General features: G+C 38.6%; 1 protein-coding gene across 3 annotated transcripts in view; it reads right to left on the bottom strand.

Annotated features, from left to right (window-relative positions):
- The window catches only part of LOC308660997 (cytochrome c oxidase assembly protein COX16 homolog, mitochondrial-like), a 41,456-nt gene that overhangs the window by 9,680 nt on the left and 11,231 nt on the right, over window positions 1-20,545 (bottom strand). For 2 of the 3 annotated variants that reach the window (XM_081315655.1, XM_081315657.1), the window contains one exon: window positions 14,687-14,764. In XM_081315655.1, the coding sequence (XP_081171781.1) occupies window positions 14,687-14,764 (78 nt within the window). Of the gene's footprint in view, window positions 1-14,191; window positions 14,352-14,686; window positions 14,765-20,545 lie in introns of all 3 variants that reach the window. The other variant, XM_081315656.1, reaches the window with a different exon arrangement.

Raw genomic sequence — 20,545 nt, 5'->3', positions numbered from 1 at the left:
CACAAAGAAAACTTAAATCTACGAAGGACTGTAATTTCCCCCGCACCTTCAAATACACACAATTCCCTGTATAGAGAAAAGGAAAAGGAATTCTTACACAGTTCATTCTGAGATAATCATAATTCCAACAGGGTTTGGCCAATAATTCATGCTTAGCATGAAAACCTTAATTATTTCATGTAAGAGGGAGAAAGATTATCTATATCATTATAAGCATTTTATTGATAATCTTTCATATTAATTTATATTCATAAAATGGAAAGTTGAAATAAATCTCAAAGGAAGTTCAGGTTTATTTATTTTCATAGGTAAAACTGTTCCCTGAAACCCTCTTTGTTTAGTCCAATAGCAATCACAAAATAAATAGTTCCAGATTGCAGAAGCTTCATTAAAATTCAATGTCTCAAGACTGATCATATTTACAAACTCATTATCCAAGGGTTTTTTTTTGCATGCGGGAATGCTGGTAAGTTGAAGAGAAATTCAACTGCCAGAAGTTAACTATTGCATATATTAAGACATTGGGTTCTCAAAAAAATACTGAATTGATTGAACACATTTGGCATGCCTGCTGTAATGCTTTTAAAGTGATAAGAAGTTCTAGAAGTATGGGGAAAAGGACTAGGATCAAGACATAGGATCAACAGTGAAGTATTTGAGATTGAATGCAAAGTGAAGATCAGTACAAAGAAAGTACATGGGGGTGCTTTTGTCATACAGATAGGATGTCTGAATGTAATTATTAAAAATGTGTTTTCCCTCTCCTTTCAGCTTGCCATTCTGAGAGTAGCCTATAGTGCAATTTATTTTTTAAAAACTACTTTATCTATTTCTTACACTTTGTTCATTCTGGCGTAGCTAAGGTGGGCCCCATAAAATATTTAAGTCTGCCCCAATGTATTATTTCAGCTACATTATCAGAAAGGTCACTTGTTCAAACAATTACAACAAAAAGACAAGCTCATGTCACCTGTTATCATAACCCACCCCCTAGTTAGCCAGTCTTATTTTCAGATGAATTTTAGCTGTACTATTATGACAGGCTGTGAGAAGAGAAGAGAAGAGAAGAGAAGAGAAGAGAAGAGAAGAGAAGAGAAGAGAAGAGAAGAGAAGAGAAGAGAAGAGAAGAGAAGAGAAGAGCAAGGTTTTTTTCACTAAACAGAAAAAATGTCTATATAAAATATCATTGTGATGACTATTACCAACACTGTGTGAACAAAGATATGGAACTGAATTCTGAAATGAGCTGTCCTAATGGTATATAGCTGGAAGAGCTGAGGAGCTAATTCTTGATTTAAGGCAAGTTTAAAACTGGAAGAACAATGAGGTTCTCTTGCCCACAGAAAAGCAAGCTTGGCTTTAGCTTAATTTATAGGTCACTCTTAAGAAATCCACCACAATAGTTTTCAAGTGTAAAAACTGGTTCCTGGGAACTTTTTAGCCTTGTTAGTAAACTTCCATGAAGCAGCCAATTAGCTGTTGTTGCAGAAGAGCAGTAGGTTAAATGGATTCTTTGCAGCCAATATGGTGTAATGGTAACAAAGATCATATAGAGCAGCCCAGGTTAAATTCCACTTGTAAGGATCACTGAGTGACCTGGGACCAGTCAACCTCTCTCAGGCTAATTTATCTCACAGAATTGTTAAACGGACATCTTTTAATTGTAGTGCTACTTTGAGTGTAATTCTATTTTTATTGTTTTTAGAAATATTTTTTATGCTTTTATCATTTTCAATTTTATAAGCTGCCCAGAGTTGGGCGGCAAACACATCTAATAAATGAATAAAGGAGAAAACCTCATGAATGGTTAAATCACAATGGCTCTGCTACTTAAGATTTATTTCCTCTCTCTGACTATAGTCAAGATTCCCAAATGGAGTGACAAAAGCTTTGCGTAATACAAGAGGAAGAAAGAAGACAGTTAACATGGCCCAAATCGATTAAAAAAAAAATCAACCTTCTACAAGGCAGAAAATACTGTAATGAAAAGCTATTGAAGAGGAAGATGCAAATCATAAAAAACATTAGATTTGTAGAAAGATACAAGGATACATCCTACACAACAGAAGAAAAAGTTTGAAATTCAGAAAATTGCACTATAATAAGCAAAAAGGGTAAACAAGCTTGCTTTGAAGAGAGGAAAGAGAAATGAAGGTGCGGCTGACAGCAAGAAGAGGTTAAAGCACAGGTCTGCAACCCGCGGCTCCGGAGCCGCATGCGGCTCTTTCAGCCGTCTCCTGCGGCTCCCAGTCCTCTGCCATGTGCAATAAAAAAAAGTCCAACCAATCAATTCAAATATGCAGGGTAGGTGCATATCTCGCCTTGGCTCCACTCTTCAGTCAAACCCTGTTCTGCGCATGTATGCGCATGCGCACATATTTTTTGCAGCTCCCAGTTTTTCATTTTGATCTTTCTTGATATAATTGGTCATTGTACAGCTTTACATTCTGGATTTAGGGGCGTGAACCTTAAGATTCAAACTGAAGAAACAAAATTATATTACAGAGCATCATAGAGTTTAAAATTGAACCTTAAAATTCAAACTTTATAAAAGTTGAAGAAACAAAAGTGTACCATAGAGCATCATAGAATATGTTAACAATACTTTGCAAAACGTATGCTGCATTTCAATTTAAGTGTGCCTAAGTTTAATCTGTATTTATGTGGATTAGTCTTCAGATCAAGTCAAATAATGTCAAGAATGACAACTATGGGTGATTTATGTAATACATATTTGAGCCAGATTTAATTATATTTATGTTTTCTGTTTGTAACTAATTCATGCTGTCTTTCTAACTGAGCTTGACCTAAATGATTAATGAAAAGTGCTTTGCTAAATGATCATCAAGGTTTTGGTGATGGTTTTTAAGTCCTTACATGGCATGGGTCCGGAATACCTCGGGGACCACCTGCTGCCGGCGTCGACTCCCCTCCGCCCTGTGCGTTCCCACAGAGAGGGCCTCCTCAGGGTGCCTCCGGTCAGAGAATGTTGGCTGGCGGCCCTCAGGGGGAGGGCCTTCTCTGTGGGCGCCCCGGCTTTATGGAACCAACTGCCGGTGGAGCTCCGGATGGCACCGGATCTCCGCTCCTTCTGGCGCGGGTTAAAGACCCATTTATTCGAACAAGCTGGCCTGGCCTGATGGGGGAATGTCTGGGTTTTTATGGGTTTTTATATTTGACTGTTTTAATTGGGCAATTTATTTAATCTTTTTTTAACTTTTGTATCTCTATTTATATGCCCTGTTCACCGCCCTGAGTCCTTCGGGAGAAGGACGGTATAAAAATCCAATAAATAATAATAATAATAATAATAATAATAATTTTGTGAGGGAACCGGTTCCGAGTGGCTCTTTCACTGTTTCAGGTTGCTGACCCCTGGGTTAAAGAAAGCTGTGACTGTGCAGAAGGAATAAACTTTGAAGCACAAAAAATGGTAATACAGGTAATCCTCAACTTACAACAGTTCGTTTAGTGTCTGTTCAAAGTTACTATGGCACTGAAAAAAGTGACTTATGACTATTTTTCACACTTACGACTACTGCAACATCCCCACGGTCACGTGATCAAAGTTCAGATGCTTGGCAACTGACTCGTATTTATGACGGCTGTAATGTCCTGTGACCGTCTGACAACCAAAGTCAAATGGGGAAGCCAGATTCACGTAACAACCGTGTTACTAACTTAACAGCTGCAGCGATTCATTTAACAACTGTGGCGAGCAAGGTCGTAAGATGGGGCAAAACCCATTTATCAAATGTCTCACTTAGCAACGGAAATTTTGGGCTCCATTCTGGCTTTAAGTCGTGGACTACCTATATCTATGAGAGAAAAATATTCTCGAAACCTGTTGAGGTAATCACTACCTTTTATGAGGCCACCTGAATAGCTTGTGAATTGTGAAGAACTCTTTTTTTCAAATAGTTAACTGAACGATGTGCTCTCTTGAATGGACTTTTTTAAAATGTAAAATTGCTCTCTGGTTCAGAAGAATTAGAAAAATCATATTGAGACCATTTATTTACCACCTCTCCAATTAAAATTGTGTCAAAAAAGACTTGACTCTGGTTAAGAAATGCACATCTTAGTATTTAATTCCTTCTTTTGGAACTGTAACTCTGCCGCTGAATAGCTGGCTGACTCATCCTGAATATAGTGGAATAAGGGGCAAGGGAATAAGAAAAGTAAGACACCTATGTTTAAAATATTAAAAGACAATTCCTGAAGGTGCCTTTGTAAAGCCTGTTTAATATGCTGTACCTGTACTTTTACAAACCACTTAAATAGCCTGAAGTGCAAGATTTGAAACAAAATGCCCTTGAGGCTTGGGTGCGAAAGTGGAAATGTTTTATATTGCAATGCTTCAAAACTTTCCTTCTTCAAAAAGAATATTCTTGTGTGAAAAATTAACTTTGAATATGCAACATGGACTCGCATCTAATACTGCGTCTTTATAGACAAAACCTTTAGGTCATCACAATTTCTTCTATACATGTGCTAACATTCGACTTTGTTTTTAACTTTGTTTAAAATTAGTTTATTCTATTACTCTTACTTTTCTTTCTATGTGGCCCTTTGGAGCTCCAAGTGGAAAAAAAACCTGGCTATATTGAAATACTAGAATCCCAAAGATATTCCTCTTTGTGACTGTCCAGAGAGACATTACAATCAAATTCTATTACCTACCAAATAGATATTATCTACCTGCACAGTAGGAATTAGTTTCAAAATGGAGCATTTCTGAAAGCAACTAGGAAATCTAATTTATGTAGGGTGTAAATAAATTATGGAATTTAATCCAGTCTTTGAGTTTATATATGAACTGAAATGTTCTTGACGATTTCATTAAAGGCATTAGACCTTCCGTCCAATTGATTCATTTCTCCTTGATGGTTAAAGGTAATAAAATCAGGACTCAGTTCAAGATTTGTTAAATATCAGCTAAAATAGCTTCTGTAGTGACATCTAGTAAACTTTTACAACAGTACAGGGGAAGTCTGTCAATTAAATATTTACCTTATAAAACTGAGGTGTTTTATAAGTATTTAAGTTTAAATCACTTCTAAAGCCCCTAGAACAGAGGTCCCCATCCCCGACTCTGCAACTGTGAGCCGTTCAGAACTGGGCCGCAGAAGCAGTGGGTGAGTGAGCATCCCCACTTATGCAAGCAGCGGGTGAGCGGGTGCGTGCACCTCCAAGTGCGTGAGTGGCAGCTGCGTGTGTCCGCCACACATGCAAACAGACCTGCAGCTCCATTTGCATTTGTGGCAGACACACGCAGCCGCCACTCGCGCACATGGAGGTGCACGCACCCGCTCACCCGCTGCTTGCGCAAGTGGGGATGCTTCCTGGCTGCTCGCGCAGAACTGTCCCCTCTCTCCATGGTCTGCAAAGCTGGAAAGGCTGGGGAACTCTGCCCTCTAAGACAGAGAAAATAAGGATCTTTATTGTTTCTTTTATATTCAAAGTGATGGGATTGTATTTTTTAATGCACTAGTATTTTGTCTTTGTAATCAATACCTGGGTTACTCTGAGGGTAGTACTGCAAATATATTAAGACGTTGGATTCCATCTGTATAATGCTTTAGGTTTGAACCCATAAAGGCTTTATGGAAGGGGGCATGTGCTAATGCAACACCTGTCTGCAGCCGTTTCAAACAACTGTGTACTTTTCTAGAAGCGTGTTGGAGTTGGATAAAGCAGCTACAGGATTCTGGGGAAATGATTTTAAAGAATTGCAGACAGATGCTAAGCTGATGATCCCGTGCCCTATGAAGCCTTATTTTAAATTTGAATATGAAACATTACAGGGCCTATCAGATTCAATATAATGCTTATATTTATAATAGTATCTATTTAACCTTGCTGTATAGGACCACTACACTCAATCCTTTAAATAAAAACTAAAGGAAATGAATACCTCTTGTGTATATGACTAAAGAACAAGTGCTAACTTTTGGAAAAGACAGGAAGCAGCCAAAAAGTCCAGGAATCTTACCAATACTCTGATTCAGAATCCTATAATCACACATGTGTACTAATGGCCAGCAGGCCCAAGCAACTGTGTGTTCTTTCTCATTACATTCAGAAATCAAACATGATGCATATTCAGTGATGAATTATAAGCAATTGCCACTGTAAGCAATTATAATCAATTGCCAAGAAAAAACCCACGGGAAATATCTTTTTTCTTCCCTAGAATGAACAATTTCAGTGAAAGCAAACCCTGATGTTTAAAAAATTAATTAAGAGATTTAGGGATTATAATGCACTCTGTAGTGTTCCATTTGAATGTTACAGAGAAAAACAGAGAGTGGAGTAGTCCACATGATCAGACAGAAAGGTACAGCTTCTTATGAAGATGTAATATAAATTATAGTTGCAAAATACACTCTGCATTCAACTTTCCGAATGATAAGTTTTTAGTAGCATTTAATCTATTACGTCTTATAATGATTTTGAGCAGAGCACATCATGATAAAGGCAGGGCTAGATGAATGAAAAGTTGGAATTAAGATTGCCGGAAGAAATATCAACAACCTAAGATATGCAGATGATACCACTCTAATGACAGAAAGTGAAGAAGAACTAAAGAGCCTCTTGTTGCGGGTGAAGAAGGAGAGTGCAAAACTTGGGTTGAAACTAAACATTAAGAAAACCAAGATCATGGCATCCGGCCCTCTCAATTCCTGGCAAATATTTATTTTATTTTATTTAATAATATTTATATACCGCCCTTCTCCCGAAGGACTCAGGGAGGTGAACAGGGCAAGAATAAAAAATACAAAGTTAAAAAAGTTTAAAAAAAGAATTAAATATATGCCCACTAAAAACAGTAAATACAATATTAAAACAACAATAAAAAACCCCACCAATCCCCCATCAGGCCAGGCCGGCTTGTTCGAATAAGAATGTCTTTAGATCGCAACGAAAGGAGCGAAGATCGGGCGCCATCCGGAGCTCAACCGGTAACTGATTCCATAGCTCCGGGGCGCCCACAGAGAAGGATCTCCCCCTGGGGGCCACCAATCGACATTCTCTGATCGGTGGCACCCTGAGGAGGCCCTCTCTGTGGGAACGTACAGGGCGAAGGGAAGTTGATGCCGGCAGCAGGTGTTCCCTAAGGGGAACAGATAGAAATAGATATGGAAGAAATGGAGGTAGTGACAGATTTTATTTTCTTGGGCTCCAAGATCACTGCAGATGGGGACTGTAGCCAAGAAATTAAAAGAAGCCTGCTCCTCGGTAGGAAAGCCATGGCAAATCTAGACAGCACACTAAAAAGCAGAGACATTACTCTGTCAACAAAAGTGCGTATAGTCAAGGCTATGGTCTTCTCAGTTGCAATGTATGACAGTGAAAGTTGGACCATAAAAAAGGCTGAGCACCAAAGAATTGAGACCTTTGAACTATGGTGCTGGAGAAGACTCCTGCGAGTCCCTTGGACTGCAAGGCGATCAAACCAGTCAGTCCTAGAGGAGATCAACCCTGACTGCTCTTTAGAAGGCCAGATCCTGAAGCTAAAACTCAAATACTTTGGCCACCTAATGAGAAGGAAGGACTCACTGGAGAAGAGCCTAATGCTGGGAAAGATTGAGGGCAAGAGAAGAAGGGGATGACAGAGAATGAGGTGGCTGGATGGAGTCACTGAAGCAGTAGGTGTAAGCTTAAATGGACTCCAGAAGATTGTAGAGGACAGGAAGGCCTGGAGGAACACTGTCCATAGGGTCGCGATGGGTCGGACACGACTTCGCAGCTAACAACAACAATGATTTTGAAATTCATGCATTTATAGAAGGGTTCCTGATGCTAGTTCACAGGAACATAAAATTCTGAGGAATTGCTAGAAATGTATGAATGCATTATATATTCACAATGAATTTTAAATAAATTACCATCCGCACTCATTGTCAACAGTTCTTTCTTATTTCCCAATATTGTTAGATTTTACTTTCCTGATAATAGTGTATGTAAAGCAATTCCAGGTCCATCACGCTAATCAGGAGCTGCATGTTGATATTGGTGTTTGTAAAACATAGTTTATGGCTCGCTATGTTGACTGAAACTTTCCACTTCTATTTCATAAATCATGCTAAAGTAAACTACAGAGCAATATTCAAACTTCATAATTATTAATAGACTTCATTCTCCAGAATTGTCTTTTTTTTTTATTGAAAAGTTTTAAAATACAATTTTCCTTTAAAAAACCCACCTTCCCCCTCCCTGCTCCCCCCCCTACCTCCCCCCAACCTCCCTCCCTCCTCCCCCCCCTCCATCCCCCCCTCCCCCCCCCGACTTCCCAGAGCTAAATACAAGGTATATATCTATAAAAAGGCAATCATAAGCAACCATATACTACCCACTATAAAATCTAAAATCCATTACTCTCTAGCTTATATAGGATAAGACACACCTTAACAATATTAACTATATATAAAAAACTAGAATAAAAAAGAAAAAAAAAACGAAAGAAGACTTATTCGAATGCTACATAAAACTTGCCAGGTCGGAAACCTTTAAAGTCCACTCTTCTATGGTCGGCAATTCCTCTTTCTTCCAATATTGGCCTATCAAAAGTCTTGCTGCCGTAATTAGGTTCAACATCAACTTAGTGTCCACAACTGTAGCGTCTGCAATTATTCCCAACAAAAAAAGTTGCGGACAAAACTTTATCCTCTGTTTAAAAATCTTCTGCATATTCCACCAGACTTTTATCCAAAAAGCCTTGACCTTCTTGCATGTCCACCATATGTGAAAATATGTTGCATCTTCATCACCACACCTCCAACATTTAGGCTGGTAATTCGGATACATACTTGCAAGCTTTTTAGGATCTAAATGCCATCTATAAAACATTTTGTAAAAGTTCTCTCTTAGATTTTGAGCTTGAGTAAATTTTACGTTCCTCACCCAAATCTTTTCCCACATGTCCATTGTGATAACTTCCTGGATGTTTTGGGCCCATTTTATCATACAATCCTTAACAAGCTCTGTCTCTGAATCAATCTCTATCAATGCAAGATATATCCGTTTGATATGTGCTGGTCCCTGATTTCTAACTTGCTTTATCAAATTTTCATCAGTCATTGTAAAACCATTTTTCTGGTCTTCTTTCCACCTGGCCCGTAGCTGAATATATTGAAACCAGTTTTGAACAACCTTCTCTTCTCGCAAGAGGCTATATGACTTCAAACACCAGACATTTCTTTCCAAAGTTAGAATCTCCTTGTACGTAGTCACATCATGTTTGAAGCCAGCATGTATATTTTCTATTGCGTGTTTTGGAATTGCCCACAATGGTATCTTGCAACTCAACTTATGTCTATACTTCTTCCAAACTCTCAGCAATGCCTGTCTTAAAATATGCACCCTAAACACATTGTCTACCTTCTTATCATACAACAAATATGCATGCCAGCCAAACCACAAATCATGGCCCTCAAGATTTAATAACCTCCCTTGCGTCAAATTAATCCAATCACTTATTCCTGCTAATGCAGCAGCTTCATAGTATAATTTAAAATTAGGCAGTTTAAGACCACCTCTCTCACGAGTATCCTGCATAATCTTAAGTTTAACTCGTGGTTTTTTCCCTGCCCACACAAATTTATTGATACCACGCTGCCATTCCTCCAAATTAGAATCTTTCTTAAGGATCGGTATCATTTGAAACAAAAATAAAAATTTGGGCAGGACATTCATTTTCACTGCTGCAATCCGTCCCAACAAAGACAATTGCAATTTTTGCCAACTCTCCAATTCTTTTTGAATTTTCCCCCATAGTTTTTCATAATTATTTTTATATAGCTTTGTATTAGAGGGCGACAAAATCACCCCCAAATATTTAACCCTCTTAACAATCTCAAATCCAGTTAATCCTTCTAAGAGAGCCTTCTGTGAAACTGTCATATTTCTAGCCAAAATTTTAGTTTTCTGTGTATTTACCTTAAATCCAGAAACCTTCCCATATTGTGTTATTATCTCCATCAGGTCCACAACAGAGTTCTCTGGCTGGGTCACTGTAACAACCAGATCATCTGCAAATGCTCTCAATCTATAGTCCTGATCTCCAACTTGTATCCCCTTAATTTTTTCCGAACTCCGAATCTTAACCAATAATATCTCTAATGTTAACACAAATAACAAGGGCGATAACGGACACCCCTGCCTTGTGCCCTTCTCAATGTTACATGCTGCTGTCAGGCTATTGTTAACTATGATTCGGGCAGTTTGTTTTTGATATAATGCCCTAATCGGCTGTAAGAAATTTTCCCCAAAATCCATTTTATCTAAAACTTTCAACGAAAATTGCCAATTCAATTGATCAAAGGCCTTTTCAGCATCTAAAAAAATTAGCGCTGCAGAGATCTGGTTGTGCCTTTCCAAAAACTCTAAAACATCAACTATATGTCTCACATTATTTTTCATTTGCCTACCACTAATAAACCCCGTTTGATCCCCATGAATCACCTGTTGCAGAACCCTCATCAGTCTATTAGCCAAAACCTTAGCAAATATCTTATAATCTGTGTTCAAAAGCGATATCGGTCTGTAATTTTTAACTTGAGTAGCATCCTGGTCTTCCTTCGGAATCAAAGAGATAAAAGCTGTTCTCCAAGACGGTGGCACCTTTCCCTCCCTCTGAATTGTCTGAAACAGTTCCTTTAACGGCTTTATCATCTCAAATTGTAAATTTTTATAATAGGCTGCAGTCAAGCCATCCGTACCTGGCGCTTTATCCAACTTCAATTCCTTAATTGCTGTAAGAATTTCTTCTTCTGTAATCAGTTGATTAATCCCCTCTTTTTGTACTTGCGTAAGAACTGGGATGCTAGCATTCTCCAAATATATGTCAATATCTTTTACATTAATTTCCTCTTTAGTATATAATTTCGAATAAAAATCCACAAAAGCATCCTTAATAAGATTCTGTTGAAACACAACCCTTCCTTTATACTCAATCTTATCTATATTAGAGGCCCTTTGTTTTTTCCTCAGTCTATAAGCTAACCATCTGCCTGGCTTATTAGCGTTGCAAAAAGTATTGTGCTTAGCAAACCGCAGATTGGTTGCCACTTGATCTGCCATTAATTTATCAAATTGTCCTCTTAGCAGTCTAATAGCCTCCTTGACCTTCACATCCTCTGGATTCAGAATCAAAGCCTTTTCTTTTTCCTTTATTTCATTCTCCAGTTCTTTCCTTCTAGTTTCCACTGCACGTCTATGTCTATTATTCATATGTATCAACACCCCTCTCATATATGCCTTGCTAGCATCCCAAACCATATCCATAGAGGTACCCTTATTCATATTAATCTCAAAAAAATCCTTCATCCGCTGTTTGCATTCTTCCACATTTCTCTGATTTCTAAACAAATTCTCATTTACACGCCATGAGCGCCTGTCTCTTTTCTCCTTATCAATCTCCAACCAAACTGGACTGTGGTCAGAAATAGTTCTTGCACAAATCTTCACCTTTTTAGTTCTCAAAAAAAAATCATTAGTCAACAAAATAAAATCAATCCTCGAAAAAGATTGGTGTCTATCAGAATAAAAAGTATAATCCTTCTCCTGCAAATGCCTCTCACGCCAAATATCTCTCAATTCCAGGTCATCCTTCATTTCAAAAAAAGATTTAGGCAATCTAGCATGACTTGGAATGCGCTTAAAAGCTCCAGCCTTGTCCAACTGTACATCCAAAACACCATTCCAGTCTCCCATAAGAATAAAAGATTTATAATCCAACTGGGTAAGCTTTGTGTGGAGTAAGCTAAAAAAATCAGCTTGTTGTTGGTTAGGTGCATATAATCCAACTAAAAGCGTCTTTTTGCCTTCTAACAACAGCTCAATCATAACATATCTTCCATGCTTATCTGCTTCAATTAAGTCTGCTGTTAAGGCACTTTTAACATAAACAACCACTCCATTTTTTTTATTCTCTGCAGAGGCAACAAATTGCGTACCCAGTCTCGAGTTCAATAAATGCTTTTGATCCAAAACTCTAATATGCGTTTCTTGCAAACATATAACATCTATCTTAAATTGTTTTAAATATTGAAAAACTTTCTTCCTCTTCTGCGGTGAATTTAGTCCATTAACATTCCAGGTTAGAAATTTAGTTGCCATGCATATCCTCCCAAAGCTCTTGGAGCACAGCTTTGATAGGGCTAATTTCTTTAGGCCGTGCTCCTCCCACAGCTTGCGTACGTTGTGAAGAATCTGAAGACTTTTGCTGATCTTGTTCTTTTATTTTCTTTGCTCGTTTTAAAGCAGCACGCGTTACTCTTTGCTCTCTAAGATCATCCAAAGAAGTTGTATCTTGATCTGCTCCAGGGCCACTTTCCTCTGTTTCATCCTCTTGATGTTCTCCTTCTCCCGATCCCTTTCCAGCTTCCAGAAGTGTTGATGGGGTTGCTTTTAAGACGTTAGTGTAGAAATCACGCGCTTGCTTCACAGTAATCAGCCGATACCTTTTACCTTCTCCAGAATTGTCTTAATTAGCAGCTGGGATACATTAAGATACTTCTTCTTGCCCTGATATTATATACTCTGGTTACTATATTTTATACCATTAGTAAACTCTAAGCTGTTATGATCTCTTCTGAATCCTCTGATTCAGAGAATGAAAGGGCAGATCATACGAACCATCAGCCTGAGGAATCAGCAGGTAATCACTTGCCTCTGACAGCTCTAGAAGATAAGGACTTCTTATCTTAGATAATGAGATTAGATAATGAGAGATTCCAGCAGGATGCTTAGCCCTCCAAACATGTCAGAAGCTACGGAGGGAAGAGCTTCAAGGAGAGAGCAATAATGCCCCTAATCAAGCTTTCCTAGACCTGGGACTATACAAGAACAGCCTCCATCACTTGCTTTTCCATTAGAAGCAATGCTGCAACTACTATTGCTATTTTTCCTTGTCCTGCATTCATACACTTGGCTTGACTTTCAGACCAAACTCATGCAATTCCCTGGTGCCAAAAGCTTTGTCTATCATGACTGCCCTTATCATGGCATCTTCCCATCCCATACGGTTCTGAAACCGTATCACTTTGTGGTACCCAAAGGTATGTCCCTTTTCAATAGCAACTCCTTCCTTTTGGAAGGATTTCCCCCCCCCACCCTCCCCGTACATGGTTGACTCCAACCCTGCAGATGGTTGGAAAGGCAATTAAGACTTGGCTGCTTCCCTGGGTCAGGATAAATATAGTTGCCAAATGGTGACGCTTAATGTATTTTAGTCCTCATCAACAATTAATTGCTTCAGCTTCCTGTATTGGTGTAAATTTTCTTTTGTATTTTTGTTTAATGATTTTTGTACCCGGCCCTGGGTCACATTAACCAATAAATAAATAAACCAATATACAAAGTTTTATAACCAGTTCTACCTTTCCTCTGCTAGTAGAATGCTGACAATTTATTTCAAGGCAAGGCCTACTGTTCTCTTAATTAATTGCTCTCAGGAAGTATATAATATGGAACTAAAATAATAATAATAATAATAATAATAATAATAATAATAATAATAATAATAATAATAATAATAATAAGAAGAAGAAGAAGAAGAAGAAGAAGAAGAAGAAGAAGAAGAAGAAGAAGAAGAAGAAGAAGAAGAAGAAGAAGAAGGAGAAGGAGAAGGAGAAGAAGTAGTTGGAAGGGACCTTGGAGGTCATCTAGTCCAACCCCCTGCTCAGGCAGGAAACCCTATTTCAGGCAAATGGCTGTCCAGTCTCTTCTTAAAAACCTCCAGTGTTGGAGCATTCACCACTTCTGGAGGCAGGTTGTTCCACTGGTTAATTCCACTAACTGTCAGGAAGTTTCTCCTTAGTTCTAGGTTGCTTCTCTCCTTAACTAGTTTCCATCCGTTGCTCCTTGTCCTGCTTTATTTTATTTATTTTATTTTATTTTCAGGTGCTTTGGAGAATAGCTTGACTCCCTCTTCTTTGTGGCAGCCCCTGAGATATTGGAACACTGCTATCATGTCACCCCTCACTCTTCTCTTCGTTAAACTACACGTACCCAATTCCAGCAACCGTTCCCTATATGTTTTAGCCTCCAGCCCCCTAATCATCTTTGTTGCTCTTCTCTGTACCCTTTCTAGAGTCTTGACATCTTTTTTACATCGTGGTGACCAAAACTGGATGCAGTATTCCAGGTGTGGCCTTACCAAAGCATTGTAAAGTGGTATTAGTACTTCACTTGATCTTGATTCTATCCCTCTGTTAATGCAGCCTAGCACTGTGTTGGCTTTTTTTGGCAACTGCAGCACACTGCTGGCTCATATTGAAGTGATTGTTCTCTTTTGCATTGACTGGCACAGAGCTTGAATTTCCTTGAGTGTAATGGCCGAAAAACTGTATATAAATGTAAAAAAAAAATAGATGTAGACTCATAACCTATCTTTTGGGCAAAGTATGGGATGCAAATTGACTGACTGATTGAATGAATGAATAGGTTTTGTTGTCAACATACTGTTCTCTTGGGCTTTGAAAATGGGCAAGAAAGATACAATAGAAAGGACTGGGAAACGGTTGCTATCTCACAGCTTTGAGTGGGAAGAAAATTTCAAAATTTTAGCTATCTGGATTTGGGAAATAAACACTGAATCAATAATGAGTTTGTCCTTCCCTTTAAAAATTGGCTAATATTCTTGAATCTTGTATTTTACAAGGAGAAGAATTCTGCTTACCTTTCCACGAACTTTTTGAATATCATATCGAATCTGTGCAAATTCACGGAGCCCAAATGACCCACCAACTATTAACACCTAAAACATTAAAATAAGGGGAAAATAATCAGGATAAGAAAGGAGAGAACAGTCTAAAACATTGTATACAATTATGAGAAACTGCCAGCCCAGCATGCTGATTTTTTGCTCAATTATGGTAAAAGGACTTCAGTAATAATACATGTGGATGTTGTTATATATTAGCATCCTCAATACAAGGATTACAGCCTTCTAGTGTCCCTATCTTTCTGTATCTCATTTCTCTGGAACTTTAAATCCAGCAATGCCTGGCTTGTAACAGCTGAAGCAACAGTGATCACTAGATGAATTCAGACATCAGGGTAAAAAAAGATCCAGTTACGTTCCTGGAACTTTTCAACAAATTAGGATCCTACATATATGGTGGCCCTTTAGGTTCAAAAAACAACGTGCTATTGTGTAGTTCATCTGTGGACACAGAGGTGGGTCTACAGTCCCACGAAAGTGCACAATCTAGCACAGGGCTTTTCAACCAGTGGTACGGGTACCACCTGTGGTACATTAGCACCTGCCAGGTGGTATGCGACCATCCTAGAAAAGTGGTACCGGGGGAGGGGAATGAGCTGAACCGGTGGCAGCACCGCACAAGCCTGAGCAAGAGATGACTGGAGCTGCAGGGCTGTCAGGGCTCAGTGAAAGCACCAGGATCAGCGCTTCTTTGGGGCTGTCAGGGCTCAGTGGAAGCGCCAGGATCAACGCCAGGCTCCAGCTGGAGCTCGGCGCTGATCCCGGCGCTTTTGCTGAGCCCAGAAGAAGCGCTGATCAGCTGGAATGTTGCAGCATCTCCAAGATCTTGTGATTTACATTCAGATGCTTGGCAACTGATTCATATTTATGACAGTCACAGTGTCCCATGGTCATGTGAAGTGACCAAAACCTGCTGCAACCACCCAGCAGACGGGGAATAAAAACCAAACACCCCCACCCCACCCCTGCTGCCAATCCTTAACAGAAATGCTCACAACAATGAAAACCTCGGACAGGAGGAAGAGTGCCACCGGGCAGGCAGGCAGGTGTCTTGCTTGGCTGTGGCTTAGGGGGCACTTTTGTCAGTGCCATTGTAACTTCGAACAGTCACTAAGCCAACTGTTGTAAGTCGAGGACTACCTGTACTTCATCACTTTTTTCCTTTTTTTTGGTCATCAAGTTTTTGACACCTTGCTAGGCGACTGGTGGTACTCGGATCTTGCCATATCCTAAACATGGCACAATGGGTGAAAAGGTTGAAAAGCCCTGAACTAGCACAGCTGAAGATGAATTGCACATTACGTGGAATAGCCATGGTGCAACTCTCTCAGCAGAAGAGACCTTACTCCAGTGGCATGGGAAACCGTTATGACTAGAGATCTCTCTTGCTGCAGTAGATGACCAGATGTTCATATGTGGTGGTCCTATTATATAGTTAAATAAATATTTGCTGCATCTACAATTTCATCAATTTTCATCACTTACAGGTTTAAATCATTAAGATTTAGGAACAGGAATAATAAAATGGGAGAAACTGGCATGAAGAAAATGACCTTTTAGAATGAGATGCCATTAAAAATGCCTTTAAATTTTAAAATGTAATTATGCTCTGCTATGCTGATTCCGATGCTTTCCTAATATATACACTATTAAATCTTTAAACAAATTAAACATCCAGTTTTTAAACTTTAAATACAAAACCTAAAACAGAAATTATCTTCAAATCATGAATCCAAACTGAATTTTGGCTATTTACACAACCCACTTGTATCATTGTTGGAATCATTGTAAGAACTACTTACTACACATATTTTTTAACTACCGTAAGTCAAATGTTTTCCAAGTTTAAATTGATGAAATAAGTGTTAATATTCTATATGCCACACAAAACAACAAAATTAACATTTGAATTGCATATCTACTGTGCCTGTTGTAAAGTTATACAAACATAGTTACATCCTTTCCATAACACCAATAATCCATACATAGATTTGTCTATTAAGCCTCTGAGAATCAGACACCACAGGACAGAAGAAAAAAAATATAAACAGATGACTATACTGTAAACCAAAAGAACATTAGATATGCATAGAATGCGTGGTATAAGAGATGTAATAAAAAACAATAGGGTAGAATAGTAGCGACTTAACAACCCTAGATAATGATGCTGAGTGATTATCATCAGCTGGGCTTTGTGCCAGAGCCAAAGGAGCTTTCCTGGGCAAGAAGGAAGCCATGAGATTACCCATTTACTTTCTGGAGGGGCGGTCTGGCATGTTCCAGAGGGATTTTGTCAAGAGGAGCACCAGAAGCCACAGAAAGTAACAGCACGCTCAAAATCTCAGATGAACACCATTAACAGCACGGGGTTTGCTGAACCAACTTTCCCAAACACATTTTGGAGATAAAAGACTTTATAGTGAAAAGAGACCTTTAACACTCTCAGAGTAATTAATAACAACCAACTGAGTGGCCCTTCAACCAACGGAAAAAATTAGAAATACAAACTGGCAGTCAGTTTGGCCACTTGGGTATCAATACTTTGGAGAGTTTTAATCAGACACTTAATATACAGCATGTATTAAAAAGCAATGATGTTAGAATATATTCTTGTTTCATTCCCTTGGATATGTAGATGGGATCATTTCTATACAACATATGGATTAATAAGAAGAGTATATCTACTCAAAATATCCCATGGTCTTATCCTAGAGACTAAAATGAAAGATCAAATAAGAATGATCTTTACATTTATTGGCCAGATGTAGCACTAACTAGTACAAGGCCTTTGTGCAGGTTCACAGAGAGGTATTAATTGGGAGTTTGTTTCTCTACTCTTTTTTCTTTCTTCACCTTTCTTTCTTCTGGATTATAAGCAAAGTAGCAAAAGCTGCAGAAATGACAACACAAGGAGGGGAGCATTTTTTTTAAAATTTGTATACCGCCCTTCTCCCGAAGGACTCAGGGCAGTGAACAGGGCAATACATAATAAAAAACCAGATACAAAAATTAAAAAGTGATTAAACAACTATGCCCGTAGTAATTAATACATATTAAAAAATAAAACTAATTATAAAAAACCCAACCCCATCCCGTCAGACCAGGCCAGCTTGTTCAAAAAAGAAGGTTTTGAGATCGCGCCGGAAGGAGCAAAGGTCGGGGGCCATCCGGAGCTCGACCGGTAAGCGGTTCCATAGGTCTGGCGCGCCCACAGAGAATGCTCTCCCCCTGGGGGCCACCAATCGGCATTCTTTGATCGGAGGCACCCTGAGGAGGCCCTCTCTGTGGGAGCGCACTGGACGGAGGGAAGTTGACGCCGGCCGCAGGTGTTGCCGTAGGTAATTTACAGAAGGCAGAGGGCAGAAGAAGGAATTAGGCAAGCAACTTTACCAACAATTGTTGAGGAATTGGAGATGTGTGTTAACAGCAACAGTTACTGGGACTGGAAAAAAAAGCTGACTAATTTAAAAGAAAGACTGAAAGAGAGATGTATAAGGAGGAAAAAGAAAACATGGATAAAAATCGGAAATTATTGAAAAATTTTGGAAAACAAAGCCAAAATAACTAACAAGGAGACAGAAAGGGCTTTAGATAATATGGCTTTTTTAGAACAAAGACAGGAAGAATTTTGCCTGAGATTGAGAACAGTTCAAGAAGAACTTGGTGAAGATGTCAGAGAAAAAGCTGTGGAGTCACTATCCAATTTTTTTGAACGGAAGATATGTAATTGGAAGTGAATAAAGTGTACAGAATTAATACTATTCAGAAATAAAAAAGTACCAAGTTATAAACTTGTATACTATATTGGAAAGAACATAAGAATAATGCTACGTGGGAAAGACCTTGGGAGATAAATCCAAGACATCCTGCCAAGAGAACACTCTCCCAAGGTCTTTCCAAATACCATTGCAATAAGAGACAAGGTAATCCAGTAACATTTCAATGCTAAATTGAATGAATGAATGAGTGAATATAAATAATATAGATATAATTTGGTTGAAAAAGATACCAATCAAAATATTACAGAAGAAAAGATAATATACTTTTTGATGGGTAAACTTAAAAGGATGACATTCTTGGATAAATTGGAAGGATTAATCAACATGGGTACAGGCATAATTAGACCAAGTGAAGAAATACAAACACAAGACAGATAAGAAGAAAATAACACAGCAAGAAAATAAGAGAGAAAACACATTAAGTGCCATAGGCACAGACTTTTCAAAATGTATAATATAGCTATGGTTCTTCAGTGTCTATGAGAAATATACATAGAGCTAAATATTTAAATATGATCCACCTTTTAAACAATAGCTGTTGTGATTCCTCGCCAGCCCGTGGATCCGGCAGCTGAGTCTGTGGAATCAGATGAGGAAGAGGGGCCTGGAGTGACATTAGAGTCAGAGGAAGGCTCTGAGGAGCTCCAAAACTTACAGTCGGACAAGGAGCCTGGCCCCTCTACTCGCGCTGAGGCTGAGACACAGCTGTGCTGGGAGCCTGAGTTGGACAGTGATGAAGAACAGTTGGGAAATATCCAGGAAGAACAAAAGCATAGGAAAGAGAAGCGAGTAGGACAGAAGAATGCAATGGGGCGGCTCCAAAGACAAAGGAGAAGGCATTAGGAAGCCATGCCTTGGCTGAATTATAAAAGGGAAGGTATGGGACATGCTGGTTGCCGAAGGCAACCATTCGTGTTGAGGATCGAGTTTCTGTGGACTGTATTTGTTTGCCTTGGACATTGACTCAGATCTGTGAGAATAAAAGGGGTTGGTTTTTTCTTGCAGTTCCTGCCTGTTTCTTGGAAGAGGGGTTTCTCCTTGTGAACCTAACAAGGACTCACGTAGGCTGGGACAGAACAATAGCAAAAAGATGTATCTAAATCTATATGGCAGGGTAAGAAACCAAACATTAAATGTAACATTCTGCAAGATGCAAAAGTTAGAGGATCAGAAATACCTGATCTTAAATTATATTTTGCAGCTGTTTAGTTGGATGAAAGAATTGGTTTTGCTGAGAAATAAAAGAATGTTAGAAACAAAAAATGTAGCCTGAATTTTGGTTGGCATGGGTTTTTATAGTACGATAAAGTTTAAATTAATGAGATTTAAAAAATCATTATTTGAGAAGTACAATATTGAGGGTATGGAATAAACATAAACCCAGGCTGTGTTCGAAGACATCTTTATTGACCTCAGCACAAGAAGATTTTACAGAAGAGAAACAACAGATAGGGAGAAATAGCTGATACATCAAAATAATCCTCGATATATGATCACAGTTGAGTCCAAAATTCCCACTGCTAAGCAAGACAGCTGGCTCAGGAATTCTGGGAGTTGAAGTCCACGAGTCATAAAAGAGCGTTCCAATATCTCAGGGGTTAGAGATACAAATTCATATAACTATGAAAAGGGTTTTAAAGATAAATATTGTGAACAAACCAGAACCTTTTTTATTGGGACTTATGGACAATGGATTAGAAACGATTTATGGCAGATGGATTTTGTATATGGTAACTACAGCAAGACTACTGTATGCTCAATGATGGAAGAATAATCAAATTCCCATTGTGGGGGAACGGATTGTGAAAATGTCAGAATTTGCTGAAATGGCAAAGCTGACCAGTTGGATGTAAATGTTTCATGAACATTAATAAATGTTTCATGAAGTGACATTAATGTTTCCTTAGCAGATTCTTAAAAAACCTATTTCAATTTTCTTTCTAAAAGAAAGCATGTTACGCTACAAAAAGCACCTGCCAAACTATTAAAGTGGGTTATCACTCATCAATATACCAATCTGATACATTGTCACACC

The sequence above is a fragment of the Vipera berus genome (genome assembly GCF_964194415.1).
Source record: "Vipera berus genome assembly, chromosome: 1".
Lineage (NCBI taxonomy): Eukaryota > Metazoa > Chordata > Lepidosauria > Squamata > Viperidae > Vipera > Vipera berus.
This window is presented reverse-complemented; position numbering and strand designations above follow the sequence as displayed.